Source organism: Chrysemys picta, chromosome 17 (genome assembly GCF_011386835.1).
Source record: "Chrysemys picta bellii isolate R12L10 chromosome 17, ASM1138683v2, whole genome shotgun sequence".
Lineage (NCBI taxonomy): Eukaryota > Metazoa > Chordata > Testudines > Emydidae > Chrysemys > Chrysemys picta.
In genome coordinates this window covers 24,469,951-24,491,338 of record NC_088807.1, presented here as the reverse complement: position 1 = coordinate 24,491,338, position 21,388 = coordinate 24,469,951, and the positions used below count along the sequence as shown (strand labels likewise).

Below are 21,388 nucleotides of genomic sequence, written 5' to 3'. Positions count from 1 at the left end.
AGAACAAGGAGTAACGGTCTCAAATTACAGAGGGGGAGGTCTAGGTTGGATATTAGGAAAAAATTTTTCACTGGGAGGGTGGTGAAGCACTGGAATGGGTTCCCTAGGGAGGTGGTGGGATCTCCATCCTTAGAGGTTTTTAAGATTGGGCTTGACAAAGCCCTGGCTGGGATGATTTAGTTGGGGATTGGTCCTGCTTTGAGCAGGGGGTTGGACTAGATACCTCCTGAAAGTCCCTTCCAGCCCTGATAATCTCTGAGTATATAAACTGTAGACAAGGGATAATTGCCCCGTTCTACTCATTCCCTCCAAAGCACGTGGCACTGGCTTCTGTCGGACAGGATGGTGGGCTAGCTGGGCCATTAGCCTGACGCAGCTCGGTTGTTCTGATGGGCTGATGTTATCCCTTTTTAGCCTAGCGGCTAGCCAAACTCAAGGTTCTGCAGGAGAAATTGGTGCTAGAGTCAGCTATTTCCCTTGTTGCAGTCTTGGCCATCCCTGTTTTTATTTCTAGAGCCCCAAAGTTTTCTTGCTCCTAGCCTCTTTCAGCCAGCCCTCTGCCCAAAAGCTCTCTCAGGGCTGTTCCCAGCTCCTGTCTCGCTCTGTGCTCCTCTTCTGCCCGTGGAAATGGTGACTGAGTGCAAAGTGTCAGCAGAGTGGACAGACATGGTTTGTCAAGAGACAATGCAGTGCCAGGGTGAGAGCGGGCACAAGGCCAGCTCCGGGTGAGTGGGAGCAAAGAGCCGTGGGTGTTTGCAGAGGTTTTACGCAGGGCTGTTCACTGGAGCACCAGTCTCCCGCCACCACAGTCTAGTTTCCTGCCCTCCCTTACCCGCTGGGGCACAGCGGCTTTGAAAGGGATGGCTAAAGGATCAGGATTGAGCCTTGGAGGTCAGGCTGCCCCCTAGGGAAGTGTCAGACCGGCCTCCTAAAGAAGGGCCATGGTTTGTGCTAGTTGTAGAACGTGCCCTGGAGGAGGAATGTGGGAGCAGGAGTTGCCTCACCCCATGGGGGTTGGCCTTGGTCTCACACTAACAGAAACCAGGTCAGGACAGAGCTAGCTACACACAGGCCGAATTCAGCCCTGCCCAATGCCAGCCCGGCCAGCCGCAGCTGCCCCAGATCCCTGGCAGTTTGCCCTGGGTCAACAGAGAGAGCCAGATTCTTACCAAGGATCTGAAAGCGCCAACAGGAGCAGAGATGAGGGCCCAGGAAAGCCCTTCCCCAAGACCCGGCCCGGCCGGCATACCATCAGGGACACATGCTTGGGACCACTCTAAACTTCTGACTACCAGAAGCCGGGGGAGGCAGACAGGGGTGAATTACTCCATAATCACCCTGATCTGTACGTTCCCCTTGAGACAGGATACAGGGCTAGACGGCTGTTCTTAGGGGTGCCTTTTTCACAGCCACCTGGATAGCTCAGTCATCCTGCAATCGAATTCCCGTCGTCCCACCCTCTCTAACATCCACGCACCCGTCCGCCTTCGGCCGTCTTCACTACTGGCAAAAGGTCAAGAGCAGAGAGTTTGTTTCGGACTGTCTTTAATAGGCTCCGTAAAGCCGAAGAACTGAATACAGGAATTCCTTCACCACTTCAAAAACACAGTATCAATGGAATTATGAGCGCTTCTTCCAGTAAAAAAAAGGGACGATATAAACAAACATTTTCGAGAACCTCTCGCGGAAAGTTTTTGCAAATCTAAGCTCGGGCTCGGTTACATCTCGCAGGAAAAATACCTTTTGCACACGAGTCGTGAGTCTCCCTTTGTTCTACCTGAGAGATTTGCCTCTCCCCTTCCTACATGCTAAAGAAAATTTACAAAACTACAAAGGTGTTATAAAAAAAAGTGAAAACCCCTCCACAGCTCACGCTCCGCGGGTCAGAATCAGGCCCCACCTCCCATTTTGGCCAATTAAAAGAAGCCGAATTGAAAAGAACAAAAACAGATCCCCAAATGCTTTAAGAACTTGTGAAACCAGCCTGATCTTTGCTTTGCGGGGGAAGGGGAGGTGGAAGGGAGGGGGGGCCCCTGGAACGGGCCTCTCCTCTCGGGGCTGCATGTGACCAGGCTACAAAAGGGAAAGTACAGGCGGATGTAACTAAACAGTAAGATTCAGCGAAGCTCCAAAAATCTTTATAAATACGGCCATTGGAAGGACGATCTCAGTTCGGGAAGGGCTGTTGTTCATTGCCGGGCTGAGGATAAGAAGCAGGTAGAATGGTAAAGGCACTGCGGCACACAGACATGCCAGCGGTATTTCGCGCCCTGCCCCCCTCCCAGGGGCAGGGGGCCAGGAGGGTGCTGTTCTTAAAAGGACCCAGGTCGGCTTCCAGCCGTCGCTTATTTCCTTGGTTGGGCATCGTCTGCAGCCCCCACTGGTTTGGAGTAGGTCCTACGTGAAGGCGGGGAGTTAAATCCCCCTACAAACTTACAGTTTGGCGGGTGTTTTCCCCCATTCGGGTTAAAAGGCAGCTCTGGGGTTTTATAAGACGGCCCAACAGCGCCCCTTTAAGAGAGAAGTTGGATGGATTAAAAAGTCCCTGGTGGGTTAGAGTCTCCACATGCATTTAAGCTAAACGGCGGGCGGGACGGAAGAGACCGGGCAGCTCAGGCCAGTTACTACAGGACAGACTCACCCTAGTTGTCGTAGCTGTCTCTATAGGAGCCTCCGGAGTAGCGGTCCCCATAGCCTCCCTGATTCCTGTGGAGACAGCAAGGCGTGAAACCGGGCCCCCAGCCACGGGGTCTCCGTTGGGGCGGGGAGGTTGCAAGGATCGAGTTAGATCAGATGACGGAGGGCCAGGTTTCTGGCTCCGGGAACACTAGCAGGAGAGTCACACCTGCTCTCTGCCCGCCCCTTGCGGTTCCAGCATTGCTTCTGTGCCAGTTTCTCTCACACACACACACACACACACACACACACACACACACACACACACACAGTGCCAGGGTCACAGCCTCACTGCCGGAGGTGGCTTGCAAAGACCACAGGAAGCTGGGGAGGGAGAGTCGACTGGATTCTCTCCCCAACATGCCACACAATGAGCTGGGTGAAGGGCACGGGGCAGCCCACGCCACATGGCAGCAGAGTGAACAGGGCTCCAATCTCAGCTGGTCGCTACTTACAAAGCAGACCATCCTGAATAAATCCACCCCCCAACCATCCTCTAGCTACTATCAAAAACAGATCACAGCACCCCCCACGCCCGCTCACCTGCTGCCGTAGTAATCCCTGGACCCGCCGTAGCCTCCACTTCGGTTGTCGTAACGGCCACCACCGTAGCCTCGGTCCCCGCCTCCTGCAGCGGAGAAAGAAGGGGGGTGTTTAACACTGGCGGCACCTGGGGGTCGGCACCGATAGGCGCAGTCGGGCGGGACACTCACCTCTTGAGAAGCCACCACGGCCTCTGCCCCCTGAAGAGCCGCGGGAGGATTTCCCGGCCTGGTCCACTCGGATCTGGCGCCCATCCACAGACTGGGGAGAGGAAAGGATGCGGTTAGAAGTGGCTTTGCACGCCCAGCAGGGACGGGGGGCTGTGACAGAGCAGGGGATGCAGACCATGACTCTAAGACGTCCTCATGCTTCAGGGCTGCAGCGGGTCGGCTGCTGAGTCAGGCCAGACGGATCTGTTGTGTCCCATCCACCACCTGCCTTCCTCTGAAGCACATGGACTCAGAGCACCGGTCCCAGTTGTGACCGAGGGGGTAATCCCCCCTCTCGTGGGCCTGGCAGCCGTGTCACGCTCAGATTAGGGGTCAGGAAGGAATTTCCCACCCAGGATGGATCAACGGGGACCCTGGGGGTTCTCACCCTCCTCTGCGGCGCGGGTGAGCTGCTGGGGCATCCGGGAATCTCACCTTGCCAAATCCCTGCCCTTGGTGGTACCTTGGCTTCGCTGCCTCCCACGGGCTGAAATGCTTTGGTCTAACTAAAGTTTCGGGCAGCTGGGGGCAATCTAATGGCTGGGGCTATACACGAGATCAGGCTAGGTCTTCGAAGCTCCAGGCAACCATGTCCGCTGCCTGGGCTACTGACCCGCAGCCTCTCTGCTGTGCGGGACTGGCGACGGGCACACCCAGGAGCACTGCCTCCAGAGCCACGCTCCAGTGAGGGTGTCTGGGGGGCACAGACTGGGCTTGGAAAAGCTTTTAACCCGGGCACAGGGGCGGCCGGCTTGCCTAGCTCCCAGCCCCCTTTACTGCATCTGAGCTGCTGCCTATGGGGTCCCCCACTTACAGGGCTGGCAGGAAGGACTGGCCCCCACTCACCTCCCCATTCATAGCTCTCATGGCGTCCTTGGCATCCTCTGGACGGCGGTAGGTGATGAAGCCGAAGCCTCTGGATCTCTGGGTCTCTCGGTCCTTCACTACCACCACTGGAAGAGCGAGGGGCAGGGTGTCAGCACGCCCAGGGGGCCCCGGGACACAACCCACAACGGCGCCGACCTCCCGTCAGGCCATGGAGCCAGTCAGGCACCGCCCCGCTTGGAGCCACGGGACACCCCGCCAGTCATGCCCAGCGTACGGGCCCAGCTTTGCAGATGGGTGCTGCCCCCAGGCTAGCTGCAGCCAAGATGTGCCCTAGAGACCCTGCTGACAGCACCCCACGGCCATGCTCATCGGAAGGAAGGGCTTTAGGGCCCATCCACACATGGTAATGGTTAGGAACAGCAGCCGGGCTTCACATTCACACCCTGCCTTGGTCTGAATTAATTCCGAGCCCTTATAAGCCACTGGTTTCTGTGCACACAGATGGGGGCCAGGGTCATAGTGGGGTGCCTGCACTTTCACCCCCCACACTGTGAGACAACTGGTGTCACCCATCACCATGGTGTCTGGTCAAATCCACCCGCGAGGGCCTCCTTGAGCCATCAAACCCATTCTGTAGCGCCAGGGATCCGAGGTGCAGAGGGAGACAGCTTGGGGGAGGAGTCCAGGGACTGGCAGCCAGGACTCCTGGGTTCGACGCTCGACTCTGGGGGGCCTTGGTTTAAGAAGGGGATGAGACTCCCCCTCTGCGCAGTGCTTTACGAGTCAGGGCGACAGGCTGGAGACACCAGACTCCAGCCGGCCAGGGCAGAAACAGCCTAAGCAGGGACAGCGCTGGAGAGCAAGGGGGTAAAATGGGACCCAGCTGGGGCCCCCACTCCCACCTAGCACTGTCCCGAACCTAGCCCAGTGCAGGAGAGAACCCCCCTGTGGCCTGTGTGGGCAGGGGGTGGACTGCAGAGAGAAGCCAGAGCTCTCAGCTGTTTGCTCCAACCCCTCCTCTCCCATCTTTCACCTCTGCCTCACCCCCCCAGCCCTGCCCCTTTAATTTACATTTCACTGATCCCCTCCACAAAACCATGGTGTTTGCTGCCATCCCATTGATTGATCTCTCTTCTGGCGGGTTCAACCCTCTCCTGTGCTGGCCAGACACAGCAGGGCCCCGTTCTTGGCTGGCCCTTAGACTCAATTGTAACTGACCGCTTACAAATGTTTGCAATGTAGCTGTAACCAGGTTGGTCCCAGGATACGAGTGTGACAACGTAGGTGAGAAGTAATATCTGGCAGAGAAAAAAAGCTTTCCAGCTACACAGGACAGCTGTAACTCGCAAGCTAGTCTCTTTGCCCAACAGAAGATGGTCCATTAAAAGATATTACCTCGCCCACCTTGTGTCTCTCCTATCCTGGGACTGCCGGGGCTAACACTACACTGCTGGCACCGGGATGCGACTGCGTGAAAGCGAGCTGGGGTTGAAGCTGTGGAGTGCTCTTTGGGACAATGCAATTCAATTGCTCTCGCTTGAGCCGCTTTCAGGCACAACCTTCAGACTACACGGCTGGTCCGAGCCCGGGTTATGGTCGGAAGAAGCAAAGCGGATTCCCACAAGTCTCTATTCTTGTTAACTAGGGCTGGTTGAATGAGCCCAAGCAAGCCCAGTTTTTGGCCCAAACTGGAAAACTTCTGAGTTTTCAGCCAAAACATTGACTTTTCCCTGCAAGGAAAAGGCGCTTTCCATGAAGAAATCCACTTTCCTATCTGGCCCCATTGTTAAAACATAACCACAGAAATATTTAAGCCACACTAACCTCTCCTCTCCCAGCACTTCACTCAAACACCTGCCTCCATTTATGCATAAGCAGCTCCCATGCTAACAGGCAGGCTGCATGAGTCCTGGATGTCACCGGGCTCCTAGCGAGGGGAGAGGGGGTTGTTTTCTGCTGTGGGGTTGGATGCCAGGCAAACTTACCTTCTGCTATGTCACCATAAGGGGAGAACAGCTGCTCCAGGTTCTGCTCATTGGTGTCGAAGCTGAGTCCTCCGATGAAGAGCTTGCCTTCGTCAGATGCCATGACTGAAGTCACCTGCAGATGAAGCAAACACTTGGTCAATCAGGACAGGGGCGGGCGGCTGGGGAAAGGACGGGGCTGCAGCTGTGGCTTGTTAGCAAAGAGGCTCCGAAATGAACTGTGTCAGATCAAGGAAATGGTATATTTAGCCCAGTGTCCCCGCCCTATACCCCAGATCAATTGTCCCATTCAGGCAAGTACTCTCCCCACACCCCATCCCTGCTGCCCCACATCAGACCAGTTGTCCCACCCTGGCCAGTTGTCCTGTCGCAACACCCTATGGTAGATCAGACTGGAGGTCCTGGTTTGCCTGGCACATCATCTCCAGTGGCAGGCACTATCAAAACTCTTCAGAGAGCCAGAAACTCAGTGCAAGTGACATCATAAATGAGATGAGGGGGAATTTCTTGCATGTACGAGACCTCAGAGCTGCTACAGACCAAGTTATCCTGTGTCCCATTCCACCATCTGCCCCTTCTCTACTGCATCAGACACGAGCGACTTTTTAGGCCCTTTCATGGCCCATCGGCCCTCATTTGATTTCGATGCACATTCCTGCTCGGCCCATGGCACCAGCCTGCATCTCCCACTTGCCCTGTCATGCTTTCTCCCATGCATCCCCTCCCACTTGGGAGTTCTCCCTGTAAACATCTGCAGAGCTACCCCATTATCTATTGTCCAGTCCCTCCTTTGCCACGATACCTACAAAAAAACCCCAAACTACAAAAAAAAAAAAAAAAACTAACCCCAAAAACAAAACCCTCAACAGCCTGGCCGCTGGTGTGCCGAAACCACTGCCGATCAATATTGTCTCATTGTTTCCTTGTATTCCCCATCTGCCTGTCTCCATCTGTTGTCTCTCCTCTTATACTTAGATGTTGAAAATCCTTGAGGCAAGGATGATCGTTTGGTTGTAGGTTTGTACAGAGCCTTGCACATGGGCACACCCCCCCCCCATGGCTCTATGGTAACCCAAAGGTTAGATTGGATTTTTATCGGCAAATATTCACAAACATGGATTTCAAAGGACACCCACGCAAGCCAGTGGGAAAAAGCCCCCCCCCCCAACAGAAATGTTCCCAGTAAGATGGGCGCTGCGGGAGGAAGGACTGGAGGTAGATTTAAGGCCCATTCGCTGTATATTTGGGAGGGGGGGGTGACAGGTTAGCGCTGATCCCCCCCCCACTCACATGCAGCCCCCCAGGACCCCCCCCACTGAGAGATCAAGACCCCGCAATGGGGGGCGGGGGGCAGCCCCCACCCGGCTGGGGGGCGCTGTGGCCCCACAATCCCAAGCGGGGGAGCGATCCCCCCCGCCCCGAGGCCGGGCCCCACCAAGATGGCAGCGAGCACGTGGGGCCCGGTCGCCGCACGTGGCGACCACCCCAGGCTTCCTCAGGGCCGCGAGCGCGCGCGCGCGCCCAGGCGCATGCGCGGCCGCGGCCCTTCCACCGCCCACCTCCGCGCCCCGCCCCGCGGGCAGGGACACGCGGGGCCGCGCCTGCGCGCCGCTACCTCGGCGCCCGCCGCGCATGCGCAGCCTGCGCAGCGCGTCTTCCCCCTGCCGCCCAGGCCCAGCCGAGGCGGCGGCGAGCGGCGCCATTTTGACCCCCCCCCCTCCCGCTTGCCTCTCCCCAGCCAGGCCGCCCCAATCGCCGCTCCCCGCCCGCCGCTCCCCGCCACGGGCCCCGCGAGCAGGCGGGCGGGCGGCGGCGCTCACCGGGATGGGTCGGAGCGGAGCGCGGCGGAGCTGCTGCTGCCTCGAGGTCGGCGGGAGAAGCGAGAATGAGAGCGAGGCTACGCAGGCCACACCCCTTCCCGCCACCGAGCGCTGATTGGCGGCCGGAAGCTGAGGGGGGGCGGAGCGCGCCCCCCTCAACGGTCACGTCCTAGGAGCGCGCCGCCTATTGGTCAGCGAAACAAGAGCCACGCCCCCCTCGCGGGCCGGGGCCCTGATTGGTTAGCAGGGTCGCCCCCGCATAACGCAGGGACCGTTGATTGGCTGAGTAAGAAACAGCCAGGGACATAATTAGGCCACGCCCCCTGGCAGCCTGATTGGCTGGCACAGAGACAGACAGCGGCAGGGCCACGACCCCTCACAGCTTGAAGCCCTGACTGGCTAGTGGAGAAGCCGCCTTACTGCCGGGAACGCTGATTGGCTGGAATGGCCGGAGCTGGGACCAGGCTAGGGCCACGCCCTCTACGTGACAGGAACGCTGATTGGCAGGCACGGAGTGACGGACGGAAACAAGGCCACGCCCCTTCCCCGCCAGGAACCCTGATTGGCCGGCGGTGAGCGAGACCACCGACCCAGCCAGGGGCCAGGCCTGAAGACTGGACTCCGGATTGTCGGGAGGGGGCGGGGCAAAAAGAAAAAAGCCACGCCCATTTCAAATCCCCCCCAGGGCCATAGGCCCCAGGCCCTGAGAGCTGGGGGGGGGGGGGGGGGGGTAGGGGTGAGAACCAGCCACTCCCCCCATGGCCCTGAGCTGGGGGGCAGAGGTGAGAACCAGCCCCCCATAACCATGGGCCCCAAACCCTGAGCACGTGTGAACCAGCCCCCCCAGGGCTCTAGGCACCAGGGGTGTGCGTGTGTTGTTTGGGGTGAGACCCAGCCTCGCCCCCTAGGCTCTACACAGTGAGAGCTGGGAGGGGGGAAGGCAGAAATGAGGGGTGAGAACCAGCCCCCCACTAGTCTCTGTCCCCCCCATGGAGCCGTGCTCTGAGATGGGGAGGAGGCCTTGCCTTGCCTTCCCACTGTACTTTGTCCTAGAGGGGACAGGCGAGGTCTCCTGGGGAGGGCAGGTGCCACATGGGGGTGCTACAGCCCCACCTGGGGTGCTGTGGATGGCTTGGCAAGGGGCTCGGTAACACCATGAGCAGGCGTGGCCAGGCTGGCACATGGCCCCCAGCAGCAGGTACCTGCCTCTACCCAGTGTCTGGCTCCGGCCACACCAGGAGGGGTGCAGAGCACATGGCCGGCCCAGCAGGCAGAGTGTGACCCCTCGGGGGACTGCCCCACTGCCCAGGGCCTCCACTAGCCAGTGGAGCAGCCAGCCTGTGACGCTGGGCCAGGCCCCCAGCTGGCAGCCTGGGTAAGGCTCCTTGCTGGGAGCTCCCCCCGCCGGAAGCCAGCCAGCCCAGAGATCCAGCTCAAATCAGGCAGGTGTTCAACCATGGAGCCGCCGCTCTCCTGACCGGGCCAAGAGGTTTGGGGCACCCCCAATGCTGGCTGAGGAGAGGGGGACAAGTTGGGGGCAAAGCTGGTTTGTCCTAGGCTGAAGGGAGCGGCTTGGGGGGGGGGCCCTTCGCTCTGGTGCATGGCTGGGCCTGCTCCCCCCAACCATCCCTAGGTGAGCACCCACTCATCACCCACAGGCCCCAGCTGCCCCTCGCTTTACAAAGCAGGCCGAGTTCGGCCCACACTTTCCACCATGCAGCAGCATTGGCTACAGGAGGGCCCCTGCCGCTGTGTTATTGTAGGGTCTCTCCCCAGCCCTCGCACTGTACCGATGCAGGGGCTGGGAGAGTAGGTTTGTAAGCAGAGGGTAGGGCCAGGCCTCACCCCATGGCGGGGGAGACGGTCACGGGCAAACACACGAATGAGGAAGCAGGCTGAAAGGGAAGCGAACGCCTCCCGCCAGCCAGCCCCACACCCTGGGGCAGCACTCAGCACAGGGGAGGGGCCAGTCTGAGGCAAGCTGGCTCCAGGAGCAGCAGCGAGGGACAGGGATGGGCAGGGCCCTGGTGCCTTCCAGCCTTGACATCTCGGCTAAAGGCTGCGGCCGAGGCCAGGAAAACACTCGGCGGCCGCCCAGGAGCTGATACCGGGGCAGGGAGTGGAGACAGTGCTCGGCCCGTCCCTGCCAGGGCCCACAGGCCTTGGGCCGCAGCCAGCCCTCGCTGCTTGCCCCCTTGCAGCCACGGCTCCCCCAGCCCTGGTGCCGAGGCAGCAGTCGTGTGAGCCCCGCCGGTGCAGGGGCAGTACGAAGAGACCGGAGGCAAAGCAGGTGCCTGCCGGCTCTGGTGAGAAGCCAGCACCGGCTGTCGTCCCCTAGAGCTTAGCTCTTGGGCCTCTGACAGGAGCCTGCTTCCTCCCCCGCCGGAGGGCGGCTGCTGTAACAGGAAGGAAGCCGCCGAGCTCTGAGCAGCTAAAGAAGGTACTTTCCTGGGCATCTACTCGGCCCAGCAGCCGGAGCTCCTGAGACACAAACAGGAGCGTGCAGCCCCAGGCCGCCAGCCACCTTCCCTTTTCAGGCTGCGGGGCTGTCACCCCCTCCCCAGGCCTTAACTCCACTCAGCAGTGTGGACAAGACCGTGACCTGACACTGCTAACCCGCCGCACCCGCTCCTCTTCCAGGCTGGTTCCAGATTGGCCCCCCAACGCAGGGGTACAAAGGGAGTCATCCCCCCCAAACCCTCCCTCCCGGTCTGCTGAGCGCCACACCCAGCTGTTCCCGCTGCCCAGACAAGGCTCACCACGGACACTGGGTCCAGTAGTCTTTATTGTTACACTAAAAAGGACCCTGGCCAAGGAAGGATTTGCTCGTTTGTGCCCTCGCTGGCTAACGGGCTCAGCAGTGCCCGGCTCTCCCCACAGCAGTCATCGGGCCCGTCCAGCTCAGGCATGTGGGTGCCCTTGTGGCAAACTCCTGTGCGTGCCGACCCACAGGTTTATGCTTCAGGAGGGTCTGGCAGGCGATTCTTTCCAAGATCAGGGCTAAGCTGTTAACTGTGTCCACCCCCCCTCCATCCGCTCCCACCCCGGCCCAATGGGCTATGGGCCCACCACTGCTTCGTAGCCAAGCGGATTTATGCCCTTTGCCATGGGATGTGGCCAGGATCCGTACCTTGGGCCGAACTGTCCGTTCTAGTCTCCGTATCCCTTCCTTTCAGGGTAGAGCAGCTGGCGCCATCCTCTTGCACCTGCCAAAGCAAAGCCGTGTTACTAGCCAGTCTCAACTCACCCAGCACGTTACACAAACAATTCGCTGAACCCGGCGGTCTGAGCGGGCTACTCCAGGGCTGGCCGATGCCGCCCATTGGCCAGCCCTGGAGTGTCAGTCGCTACGGAGGCTCCACCCAACCCCACGTTTTGAGAACCCCACCCAAAAGGTGTCTATTCGTCACCGGCGCAGAGCAATTTAACCTGGCAGGTCCAGAGGCACCGGAGTCCCCTCCACCCCCCCGCTGCACTGGGAACAGCCCCTCCCAGCAGACGAGTCCAAGGGCTGCACAAGGCATGGATTAAAATCTTGGACCGAACGGCAGTGATGGCGAGGGGGAGGCTGGGTGTTCGGTACAGGCCAGACTGCCTCCCCCCACTCCCACAGCAGTAGGGGTCAGGCCCAGCTCAGACAGGCCCCCAAAAAGAATCAATCAAAAAAAAACAACCAGCGTTAGCCCTAGGGAACGAGCTGTGGAGGAGAGAAGATGCGGACACGAGCAAAAGAGTTACCTCGAATTACAGGACTATATCCACATATGAACTAGGCAAGAGAGCAGCTTTCGTCTCACACGGATCGCACTGAAGGAGAGTCACAACTCACTTCGGGGTCTCGAAGGACACTGGTTTCCATACGCTAGCAGAGAATGCTCACAGCGGGTAAGATCAGGACAAGGCTAACTACAACAGGCCCACCGACCCCTCTGACACCGGCTGGCCGTGTCTGACCCTAGCTCTGTGCTAACCGGGTCCAAAGAGCAGCGCCTCTTGACCGCTCGGCTGACAGATTGAAGCATTAAAAGGAGAACGGAGGGACGAGACACCCCCCCGAGGTGGGGGGCACGCTAACGGGATGATTTGACACCATCCTGCTGCTGTGGGCTGGGAAGACACCTCCCAGGTTCATCAGCTATGGATGAAGCTGCTGGATGTAATCTCGGCCACGCACTCCAGGTTGGCTTCCCACACACCCTGGGAAGGGCGAGTAAATACACCCTCCCAGCACAGAGCGAGGGGCGGCCGTACCCCTGTGGCATAGGCGCCAGCTCCAGGAGATTCAGTGGTTTAAGTCACTGTCCCTTTTCCAACGTCTGTTGCCACTGCCACCAAGAACGGAGGGCATTAGTGGCAGATGTGACTTGCCGGCTGAAGTTGAAGCGACTTCAGTTAGGGATTCGTGCTGTTTAGGAACTGAGCAGCCTAGACAATCCTAGATCCTCCGGCATCACTGGACAGCCAGCTGCGTCTTGCTTTGGTTTCTAAGGAAACCAAAAGACGGCTTTCCTAAAAATCACCTCCACCACCAAATCCACTTGCTAGAGCTTCCAGCTTAGGGTCAAGCACTTTCACTTTGCGGCTCATGCGGCAGCACAAGACGGCAGCGTTTGGATTGCAAGACGCTGCAGGGAGCACCCAAGGAGTCATGGAAACCGGTGCTGGTTTAAAGGCTAATTTTTGGAGCCAGATTGGAGAATCCTTGCCGGTTTAGCCAGGAATTTGTCCTTGATGTGGCCGCAAAGCTTCAGAAGCAGAATTAGACTGCAAACCCCTTTCGATATTTTCGGCTGCTCAACAAGGCAGACAGAGAGGATGATGGGGTTTAATGTTTGTGCTACACTAACAGGAGATCAGGGCCAGGCTGCCGTCTGGTTCCACATACAGTGACATTTAGGTCGGCGTAAGTGGGATCAGAAACAGTCTCCTCTACCCTAACCTCACTCCCATCTCTGTCTGTCTTGTGCAGTGTAACGAAATGTCAAAATGTCGAGAGCAAAGAGTTCGTTTCAGAACGGTCTTTTAATAGGCTTCGTAAAGCCAGAGAACTGAATACAGGAATTCCTTCACCACTTCAAATACAATACCAATGGAATTATGCGCATTTCTTCCAGTAAAAAAAGGACAATATAAACAAACATTTTCAAGAACCTCTCGTGGAACGTTTTTGCAAGTCTTAGTTCTGGGGGTTGTTACATTGTACAGTGAAAATACCTTTTTTCTGCAGATCGAACTTACGAGTCACTTGTGTCCCTTTAGATATACCAAAGGCTGCCGCGCATTTCACCCCTCCCTTGCTATACACTAAAGGAACAGAACTCCAAGGTATCATTGCACTTGTCTTAGAAACTCCAGCTTGCGGGAACAATGTGTTAAAGTGAGTTCAGGGCCCCGTCTTGGCAATTTAAAAGAAACCTTGGGTTGTTGACAAATCAAAAGGAGAAAAATAAACCAGATTTCAAAAATGCTTTTAAAAAAACACTCAAAACTAAACAGAGCTTTCTTGAGGAAAGTCTCAACGGGCCATCTCGTAGCAGAAGCTGTCAGGCTGCGTGTGACAAGACTACAAAAGGGAAGATACAGGTAGATAACTAAACAATAAGATTCAGCGAAGCTCCAAAACTCTTTATAAATACGGCCATTGGAAGGACGATCTTGAGTCAGGAAGGGTTTTTACTCGTTGCGAGCTGAGGACAAGAAGTAGGTACAATCGTAAAGGCACTGTAGCATACGGACATGTTTGTAGCATTTCACCAACTCCTAGACTTTTTTTGGGCTCAGCGAGGCTAGGAATCTCCAGGACTCCCCCTCCCCCAGTTAGCTAGTCACTTGGACGCTCGATGGCGGTCATTGGTGTTAAATGGAATTCTAAGCCTCCACATGCATTTAATGTTAGCTATCGACCAGGGTCACGGAACCAAGGCCTGGCAATAAGACTCGGATAGGCTTGTTAAGGCGGATAAAGAGTCGTCCCAGATAATAAGCCTCGAGTATGGCCACTGCTCAGCACAAGATGGTGCGTTGCAAAGGTTTTAAGTACACCTGCTAAGCAAGAGAAGTGCTGTATTTCATTCTCTGGGCTTCACCTACCTTAGTTGTCATAGTTGTCTCTGTAAGAGCCTCCAGAGGAGTAGCGGTCGTTATATCCTCCCTGACTTCTGAAAGCAAAGCACAACTGTTTTACACTGGCTCCAGATGCCCTCATGTCTAGGGGCAATGGGAACACTGATCTAATCTGACCCATAAGACAGGCCAGCCAAGATTAGATTAATCAAGAACTCAAGATCTTTTAAAAAAACACCCAATTTTGAGTTCAATGTAGCAGTGATGGAGAATCCCCCACAGCCCTCACTCAATTCCAGTAGATAACATCCCTCACTTACAAACCAGGTGCCTTATTTCTAGAATTTATCTAGCTTCAACTTCCAGTGCTTGGATCACGTTAGACCTCTTCAACTGGGCAGAGGACACCCAATATCGAAGTGTTGATCCCTATGTAGGTACTTAGGCTTCAATCAAGTCACCCCTTAACATTCTCTGTTAAACTGCATAGACAGAGCTCCTGGAGTCTTACTAAGCAAGTTTGCTAATCATTCTGGTAGCTCTGCCTGGGCCCTCTCTAGTTCCCCGCCAGCAGGGTACCAGCCACCTCTGCATGAGTTACCTGCCGCCGTAGTCCCGGGACCCGCCATAGCCTCCACTTCGGTTGTCATAGCGGCCGCCACCGTAGCTTCTGTCTCCACCTCCTGCAGAGAAAAGGACAGAAAGACATGAGTGCTTTTCCTCCCAAGGGCCGACTGGCTTTCAGCTCAGAACAGGAGGGCTGCTAGACTCACCTCTGGAGTAGCCGCGGCCTCGGCCTCTGCCTCCGAATGAGCCACCTCTGGATCCACGGGAAGATTTCCCAGCATGGTCAACTCTGATCTGACGCCCATCCACGGACTGCAGAGGAACAATACACGTTAGGAAAGGGGGAGCTAGGCAAACAGGGGGAGCGGGGTAAGCAGCATCCCCCGTCCCTGTGGAAAGACTCACCTCTCCATTCATTGCCCTCATGGCATCTGACGCATGTTCCGGGTTGGCAAAGGTGATGAAGCCAAAGCCTCTGGACCTCTGGGTCTCTTTGTCTTTAATTACGACCACTGGAAGGAGAAGAAATCAATCACTTTTTGGTCCTCACCCTTTGAGCCTAGGCAATAGGAATTGCCCTGGGGCTACAGATTATCCTTGCGTAGTACAGACGTTGTGGTCAGGTGCTGGGATATCTGAACCTGCCATGTGATATCAGCAGATGACCTCTTACACCCAGATCTGGACAACTCTTACTTAGGCAGCTGGGATCAAGGATTAGAACAAAACAGCTTTTTTTTGGAAGCAGAGGCCTAAGCACGCCCTGCAACTAGGTCCTGGGTACATGACCCCCTCAAATGCTCCAGCAAGACCAATTCTCCTCACAGCTGTAGGGACCAGGAGCATGGGCGTAACCGAATCCTTACCCTCAGAGATGGGGCCGAAAGAGCCAAAATGCTGCTCCAGGCCTTGTTCGTCGGTCTCGAAATTCAGACCCCCAACGAAGAGTTTTCCTTCTTCAGAAGACATGGTGGTGGTGGTGGAGGAGGAGGAGTCTGGGGAAGGAGATGCAAGGTGGTTAGAAGGAACAGAACAGCTGCACCAGGGCTTCTCCCTACCAAGCCTGGGGACAGGCCCCACGTGGAAGGGAGGCACTCTCCCCAGCATCAACCTCAGCCCTTCCTGCCTTGGTAAGGAGCCCAAGAGCTCTCCCCACCTCCCCCCCAGAGGCAGGGAGCAACTAATACCCCTTGAGAGCAATTGGACCCCACTGCTCTCCCTAGAGTCCCTTCTCCCTGGGGGCCTTATGGAGCCTGAAATCCTCCGCTTGAGCCCAATCCCTGTCTGCTCCCGCCCTCCGGGGAGAAGGGTCCCAGGATCCCATTGGACTACCTCTCTGGTGGAGGGACTGTAATCACCAGCTCCTGGATGGATCTGCCAACCTCCACACTAGCGCTGCTAATCTAGGGAGAGCTGTGCTCGCAGGGTGACCCCCCATCCTGCCCACAGAACAGGACATACCCCTCCCGCCCCAGGCTTCGGGCAGGCCCTCTCCTCCACACATCCAGCCCCCATCCAAGCCACCCCAAGGACCCCTCTGCTCCCCTCAACCCAATGGAGGATCGTCTAACCCCCCCGCCCCCCTAGCCTGCAGGGAGTCCACCCCCGCACGTGCGCTGCTCCCCCACCCCGATGAAGGCCAGATGGCCCCAGCCTCCCTCCACCCTAGAGGGAATCGCGCCCCTCCCCCCAAGGGCCGCCATCTTGTGTCCCGCGCCGAAGAGATGGCGGCGGTCACGTGGCCGCAGTAGCGAGGCCCGCGCCGGATGGAACGCCGACCCCTCCAGCGTTCCAACCCGCCCCCACCCCCCCCGCGGAACCAGCGCGTGAACGACCCAAACGAACACGAGGACGCAGGCGCCTCACGCGCGTGCGCGCCCGCCGTGTTCCACCCCCCCCGCCCGTTAAGGCTTGCCCCGCGCATGCGCACATCGCAGCCCCCCCCAACCCGAAGAGAACCCCCAGGCCCCCGACGTTTTAATCGAGCTCCGCCGGCCGCGCATGCGCATTTTAAAGCCGCCGCTGCGGCCTCAACGATGCCCCGACTCCCCTGCGTGAGGGCTACCAACCGCCGCCATTTCCCGCTCACGACCCCCACCCAAGCCGCGCGCGCGCGCGGCCACCCCACTCACCGAGCGGATCTGTCCCGGGCTGGAGCTGCTGAGAAGGCGGCCGAGGCGGCGCCCGGCCGAGCCTTATATAGCGGCCCCGCCCACCGGCCTCCGGACACGTGACGCGCACCCGCCGCTCCCATTGGAGCGGGCGCTAAAGCGAGCGCGCGCGCGCGCGCGAGGGAAGGACGCAGGGAGGGAGGGGCCAGCCGAACGGCGCCCATCCGGGACCTTGGCACGCGGCCTACATCCGGGTCCTGCCCAACCGCCATCGCGCCCCGCCTCTTCCCGCCAAGCCGGGCTCAGGGAAAAACCCGGGACCTGCGCATGGCTCAGGCCTGGCGCACATCCGGGTCCATCCCTGAGCCCCGCCCCCTGCTCGACAGCCCCGCCCCCCAGCCACATCCGGCTCCTTACATAGCCTAGCCCCACCCGCCCCGGGAACATCCGGGTCCCTTCGCTCCCTCAGCCCAGCCCCGGCTTGAGAACCCCCCGAGCCCGCGGCCGGGGACATCCGGGTCCTTCCGTAACTCCCCCCTCCCCCTCCCCTGCGCGCGAACCCGCGAACATCCGGGGCCTGCCCTCCCCGCGCGCCATGGTTACCATAACAACGCGGCCTGGGCTGCGCCGAGCCCCCAGAGACCCCCCCGACAACCGGCCCCCAGAGCCCCCCCGTAACGCCCCGGCCCCAGAGACCCCCCCCGACAACCCAGCCCCGTGAGACCTGCCCCCGTAACGACCCCGGCCCCGCGAGACCCCCCCCCCGAGAAGCCGGCCCCACGAGACCCCTCCCTCGACAACCCGGCCCTGCGAGACCCCCCGTAACACCCTGGCCGCGAGAGACCCCCCCCAACACCCCAGGCCCCAGAGACCCCGCGTAACGACCCAGCCCCGCGAGACCCCCCCCCAACATCCTGGCCCCGCGAGACCCCCCCCCCGAAAACCCAGCCCCGCGAGACCGTCTCCCATAATGACTCGTCTGCGAGAGACCCCCCCCCATAATGCCCCAGCCCCACGAGACCCCCCCGTAACACCATGGCCCCGAGAGACGCCCCGTAATGACCCAGCCGCGAGAGACCCCCCCTAACGACATGGCCCCCAGAGACCCCCCGTAACGACCCGGCCCCCAGAGACCCCCCGTAACAGCACAGCCCCGAGAGACCCCCCCCAACACCCCGGCCGCGAGAGACCCCCCGAAACACCATGGCCCCGAGAGACGCCCCGTAATGACCCAGCCGCGAGAGACCCCCCCCTAACGATATGGCCCCCAGAGACCCCCCGTAACGACCTGGCCCCCAGAGACCCCCCGTAACAGCACAGCCCTGAGAGACCCCCCCAACACCCCGGCCGCGAGAGACCCCCCCCCAACAACCTGGCCCCGAGAGACCCCCCCCCCAATGAGCTGGCCCTGAGAGACCCCCCGTAACACCCCCGCCCCGAGAGACCCCCCGTAACACCCCGGCCCCGCGAGACCCCCCCCGTAACGACCTGACCCCAAGAGACCCCCTGTAACGACCCAGCCCCAAGAGACCTGTCCTAACAAACGACTCGGCCCTGCGAGACCCCCCGTAACACCCTGGCCGCGAGAGACCCCCCCCCAACACCCCAGGCCCCAGAGACCCCGCGTAACGACCCAGCCCCGCGAGACCCCCCCCCAACATCCTGGCCCCGCGAGACCCCCCGTAACGACCCCGGCCCCGCGAGACCTCCTCCCGTAACACCCTGGCCACGAGAGACCCCCCCCGAAACACCCCGGCCGCGAGAGACCCCCCTCGTAACGACCCGGCCCCGCGAGACCCGCCCCCGTAACACCCCGGCCCCACGAGACCCCCCGAAACACCATGGCCCCGAGAGACGCCCCGTAATGACCCAGCCGCGAGAGACCCCCCCTAACGACATGGCCCCCAGAGACCCCCCGTAACGACCCGGCCCCCAGAGACCCCCCGTAACAGCACAGCCCCGAGAGACCCCCCCAACACCCCGGCCGCGAGAGACCCCCCCCAACAACCTGGCCCCGAGAGACCCCCCCCAATGAGCTGGCCCTGAGAGACCCCCCGTAACACCCCCGCCCCGAGAGACCCCCCGTAACACCCCGGCCCCGCGAGACCCCCCCCGTAACGACCTGACCCCAAGAGACCCCCTGTAACGACCCAGCCCCAAGAGACCTGTCCTAACAAACGACTCGGCCCCGAGAGACCCCCGTAACAACCCGGTCCCGAGAGACCTGCGCTAACAACCCTCTCCTCCCCCCCCCCGTGCTGCCAAGAGACCCCCCCGTAACGACCCGGCCGTGAGAGACCCTACCATAACAAACCAGACTCCAGCACTCCTAAGAGACCCTACAATAACCCAACACCTCCGTGGTCCAGCACAGCTTCCCCCCGCACTTTTTGGCTTTCATCTCCCCATGGTCATGATCTAGTCTGGCCCCCGTGTCGCACAGGCCGGAGAGCTTCCCCACGCCAACCCCAGAGCAGATCTTGTCGAAAACAGCCCATCTTGACTGAAAAACGGCCCGTGACGGAGAATCCACCGGGCCCTCTTGTGGAATTGCCCCCACGGTTCATTACTCTCAGGGTAGAGAAATGGACGCCTTATTTCCAGGTGGAATTTGTTGAGCTTCAACTTCCGGCCATTGGATCACGTGAGAACTTCCTCTGCTGGTCTGACGGGCCTGGTACCACGTATTTGTTCCCTCTGGTGGCACCTGGAATTGAGTCACCCCTTCACCTCTTTGTTCAGCTAAATCAGTGATTCTCAAAACGTTTGTACCGGTAACCCCTTTCCCACACCACGCCTCTGAGTGCGACCCCCCCTTATAAATGAAAACCACTTTTTAATACACCTCTGCCCCGATAGAACGCTGTCCTCGGGAGCCAAAAAATCTTACCGCGTTATAGGTGAAACCGCGTTCTATCGAACTTGCTTTGATCCGCCGAAGTGCGCAGCCCCACCCCCCCGGAGCGCTGCTTTACCGCGGTATATCCGAATTCATGTTATATCGGGGTAGAGGTGTATATTTAACACCATTATAAATGCTGGAGGCAAAGCAGGGTTTGGGGTGGAGGCTGACCGCTCGTGACCCCCCCACATAATAACCTAACAACCCCCTGAGAAGTCCCCACCCCCAGTTTGTGCACCCCTGAGCTAAATAGACCAAGCTGCTGGTGTCTCACTCTCAGGCATCTGACCCCTCCCCGACTGATCAACATCCCATAGTTGCCGACTCTGTGGGTGCTCCGGGGCTGGAGCACCCACAGGGAAAAATTGGTGGGTGCTCTGCACCCACCGGCAGCTCCCCTCCCTGCCCGAGCTCGCCTCCGCCTCCTCCCCTGGGCGCGCTGCGGCTCCACTTCTCCCCCTAGCTCCCAGCATGAGGGAGCGGGGAGGAGGGGAAACGCGGCACTCTCGGGGGAAGAGGCAGGGCCGGGGCGGGGATATGGGGAAGGAGTCCAATAGGGGTAGGGAGGGGGCGGGGTTGGGGTGGGGACTTTGGGGAAGGGGTTAGAATGGGGGCAGGGGCGGGGCTGGGGGGTTGAGCATGGCGTCGGGAAAAGTTGGCGCCTATGCAACATCTTTCTTGAATTGCGGGTACCAGAACGGGACGCAGGATCCCAGCAGCGGCTGCACCAGTCCCAAAGCCAGAGGGAAAATCCCCTCCCCTCTCTGCTCCGACTCGAGATTCCCCTGTTTCTCCATCCCGGGATCACATTAGGCTCCCGTTTGGTCCCAGCGTCCCACTGTGATCTGACGTTCGGCTGATTTTCCACCACGCCCCTCAAATCTTTTTCCCAGTTGTTGCTTCCCAGGAGAGAGTCCCCCAGCCTGTGAGTCTGGCCCTTGTCCTTTGTTCCTGGATGTCGATGCTGATAAACCGGGGAGGGGTCAGAGAAGAGCCGCGAGGATGATTAACGCCCCTGCCTGAGAGCGAGAGACGCCAGCAGCTCAGTCTGGTTAGCCGAACAAAGAGACGGCAAAGGGGTGATGACTCGATCCCAGCCTGGATGTACCGACCTGGGGAACAAATATTTATAAACAGGCTCTTCCGTCCAGCAGAGGAAGGTCGAACTTGATCCAATGGCTGGAAGTTGAAACTGGACAAATTCCGCCTGGGAATAAGACGTTAATTTTTTACGATGAGAGTCATGAACCACCGGGTCGGTTTCCCAAGGGGCGCGGTGAATTCTCCATTTTCCAGTCCAGCTGGGCTGTTTCTCTACCAGATCAGCTCTAGGAATGATGTTGGGGACGGTCTCCGGCCCGTGTGATACAGACGAGATGAGCCCGGGGGCTCCTTGCGGCCTTGATCCTAGGGTTGCCTTTAGCCCAGTGGTTATGGTGCTCGGCCAGGACACGGGAAGGACTTGAACACGGGTATTTTAGCCGAGCGCCCTAATCTCTGAATGGGGGACGTTCTCAGGCGGGTCCCACCCCTGTTGGGTTAACTCATTCAACATTAATTGGGCTGGTGATTCTGCAGCGATCCCTGTTCAAATCCCTTCTTCTTGGCAGACGGAGATGGGGGCTCTCCCCTGTGATGGACGTGGGCTCTCACCAGAGGGCTGGCAGCCAGAGGGGCGTCCCTC

At 59.0% G+C, this 21,388-nt stretch overlaps 2 protein-coding genes across 4 annotated transcripts; both read right to left on the bottom strand.

Moving 5' to 3' along the window:
* Nucleotides 1-1,528: 1,528 nt before the first annotated feature.
* LOC101944357 (cold-inducible RNA-binding protein-like) lies at nt 1,529-8,389 on the bottom strand. Of its 2 annotated transcripts, none has more exons than XM_005311947.5 (7): nt 8,062-8,389; nt 6,242-6,356; nt 4,275-4,381; nt 3,390-3,480; nt 3,220-3,304; nt 2,642-2,706; nt 1,529-2,200 (listed from the first exon to the last, which is right to left on the bottom strand). In XM_005311947.5, exons 2-6 carry the CDS (start codon nt 6,342-6,344, stop codon nt 2,643-2,645), a joined length of 450 nt encoding a protein of 149 aa, XP_005312004.1. In that variant the 5' UTR covers nt 6,345-6,356; nt 8,062-8,389; the 3' UTR covers nt 1,529-2,200; nt 2,642. The 2 variants fall into 2 exon arrangements, with proteins under 2 accessions (XP_005312004.1, XP_042697637.1); XM_042841703.2 differs by having other exon boundaries at nt 1,529-2,511; nt 8,062-8,191.
* A 4,675-nt stretch (nt 8,390-13,064) lies between these two features.
* On the bottom strand, nt 13,065-16,963 carry LOC101943908 (RNA binding motif protein 3). 2 transcript variants are annotated; one of them, XM_005311945.4, is made up of 7 exons: nt 16,824-16,963; nt 15,558-15,686; nt 15,097-15,203; nt 14,898-15,003; nt 14,726-14,807; nt 14,152-14,219; nt 13,065-13,748 (listed from the first exon to the last, which is right to left on the bottom strand). In XM_005311945.4, the coding sequence occupies exons 2-6, from the start codon at nt 15,658-15,660 to the stop codon at nt 14,153-14,155; spliced, it is 465 nt and encodes a 154-aa protein (XP_005312002.1). In that variant the 5' UTR covers nt 15,661-15,686; nt 16,824-16,963; the 3' UTR covers nt 13,065-13,748; nt 14,152. The 2 variants fall into 2 exon arrangements, with proteins under 2 accessions (XP_005312002.1, XP_005312003.1); XM_005311946.4 differs by having other exon boundaries at nt 14,152-14,216.
* Between the last annotated feature and the right edge of the window lie 4,425 nt (nt 16,964-21,388).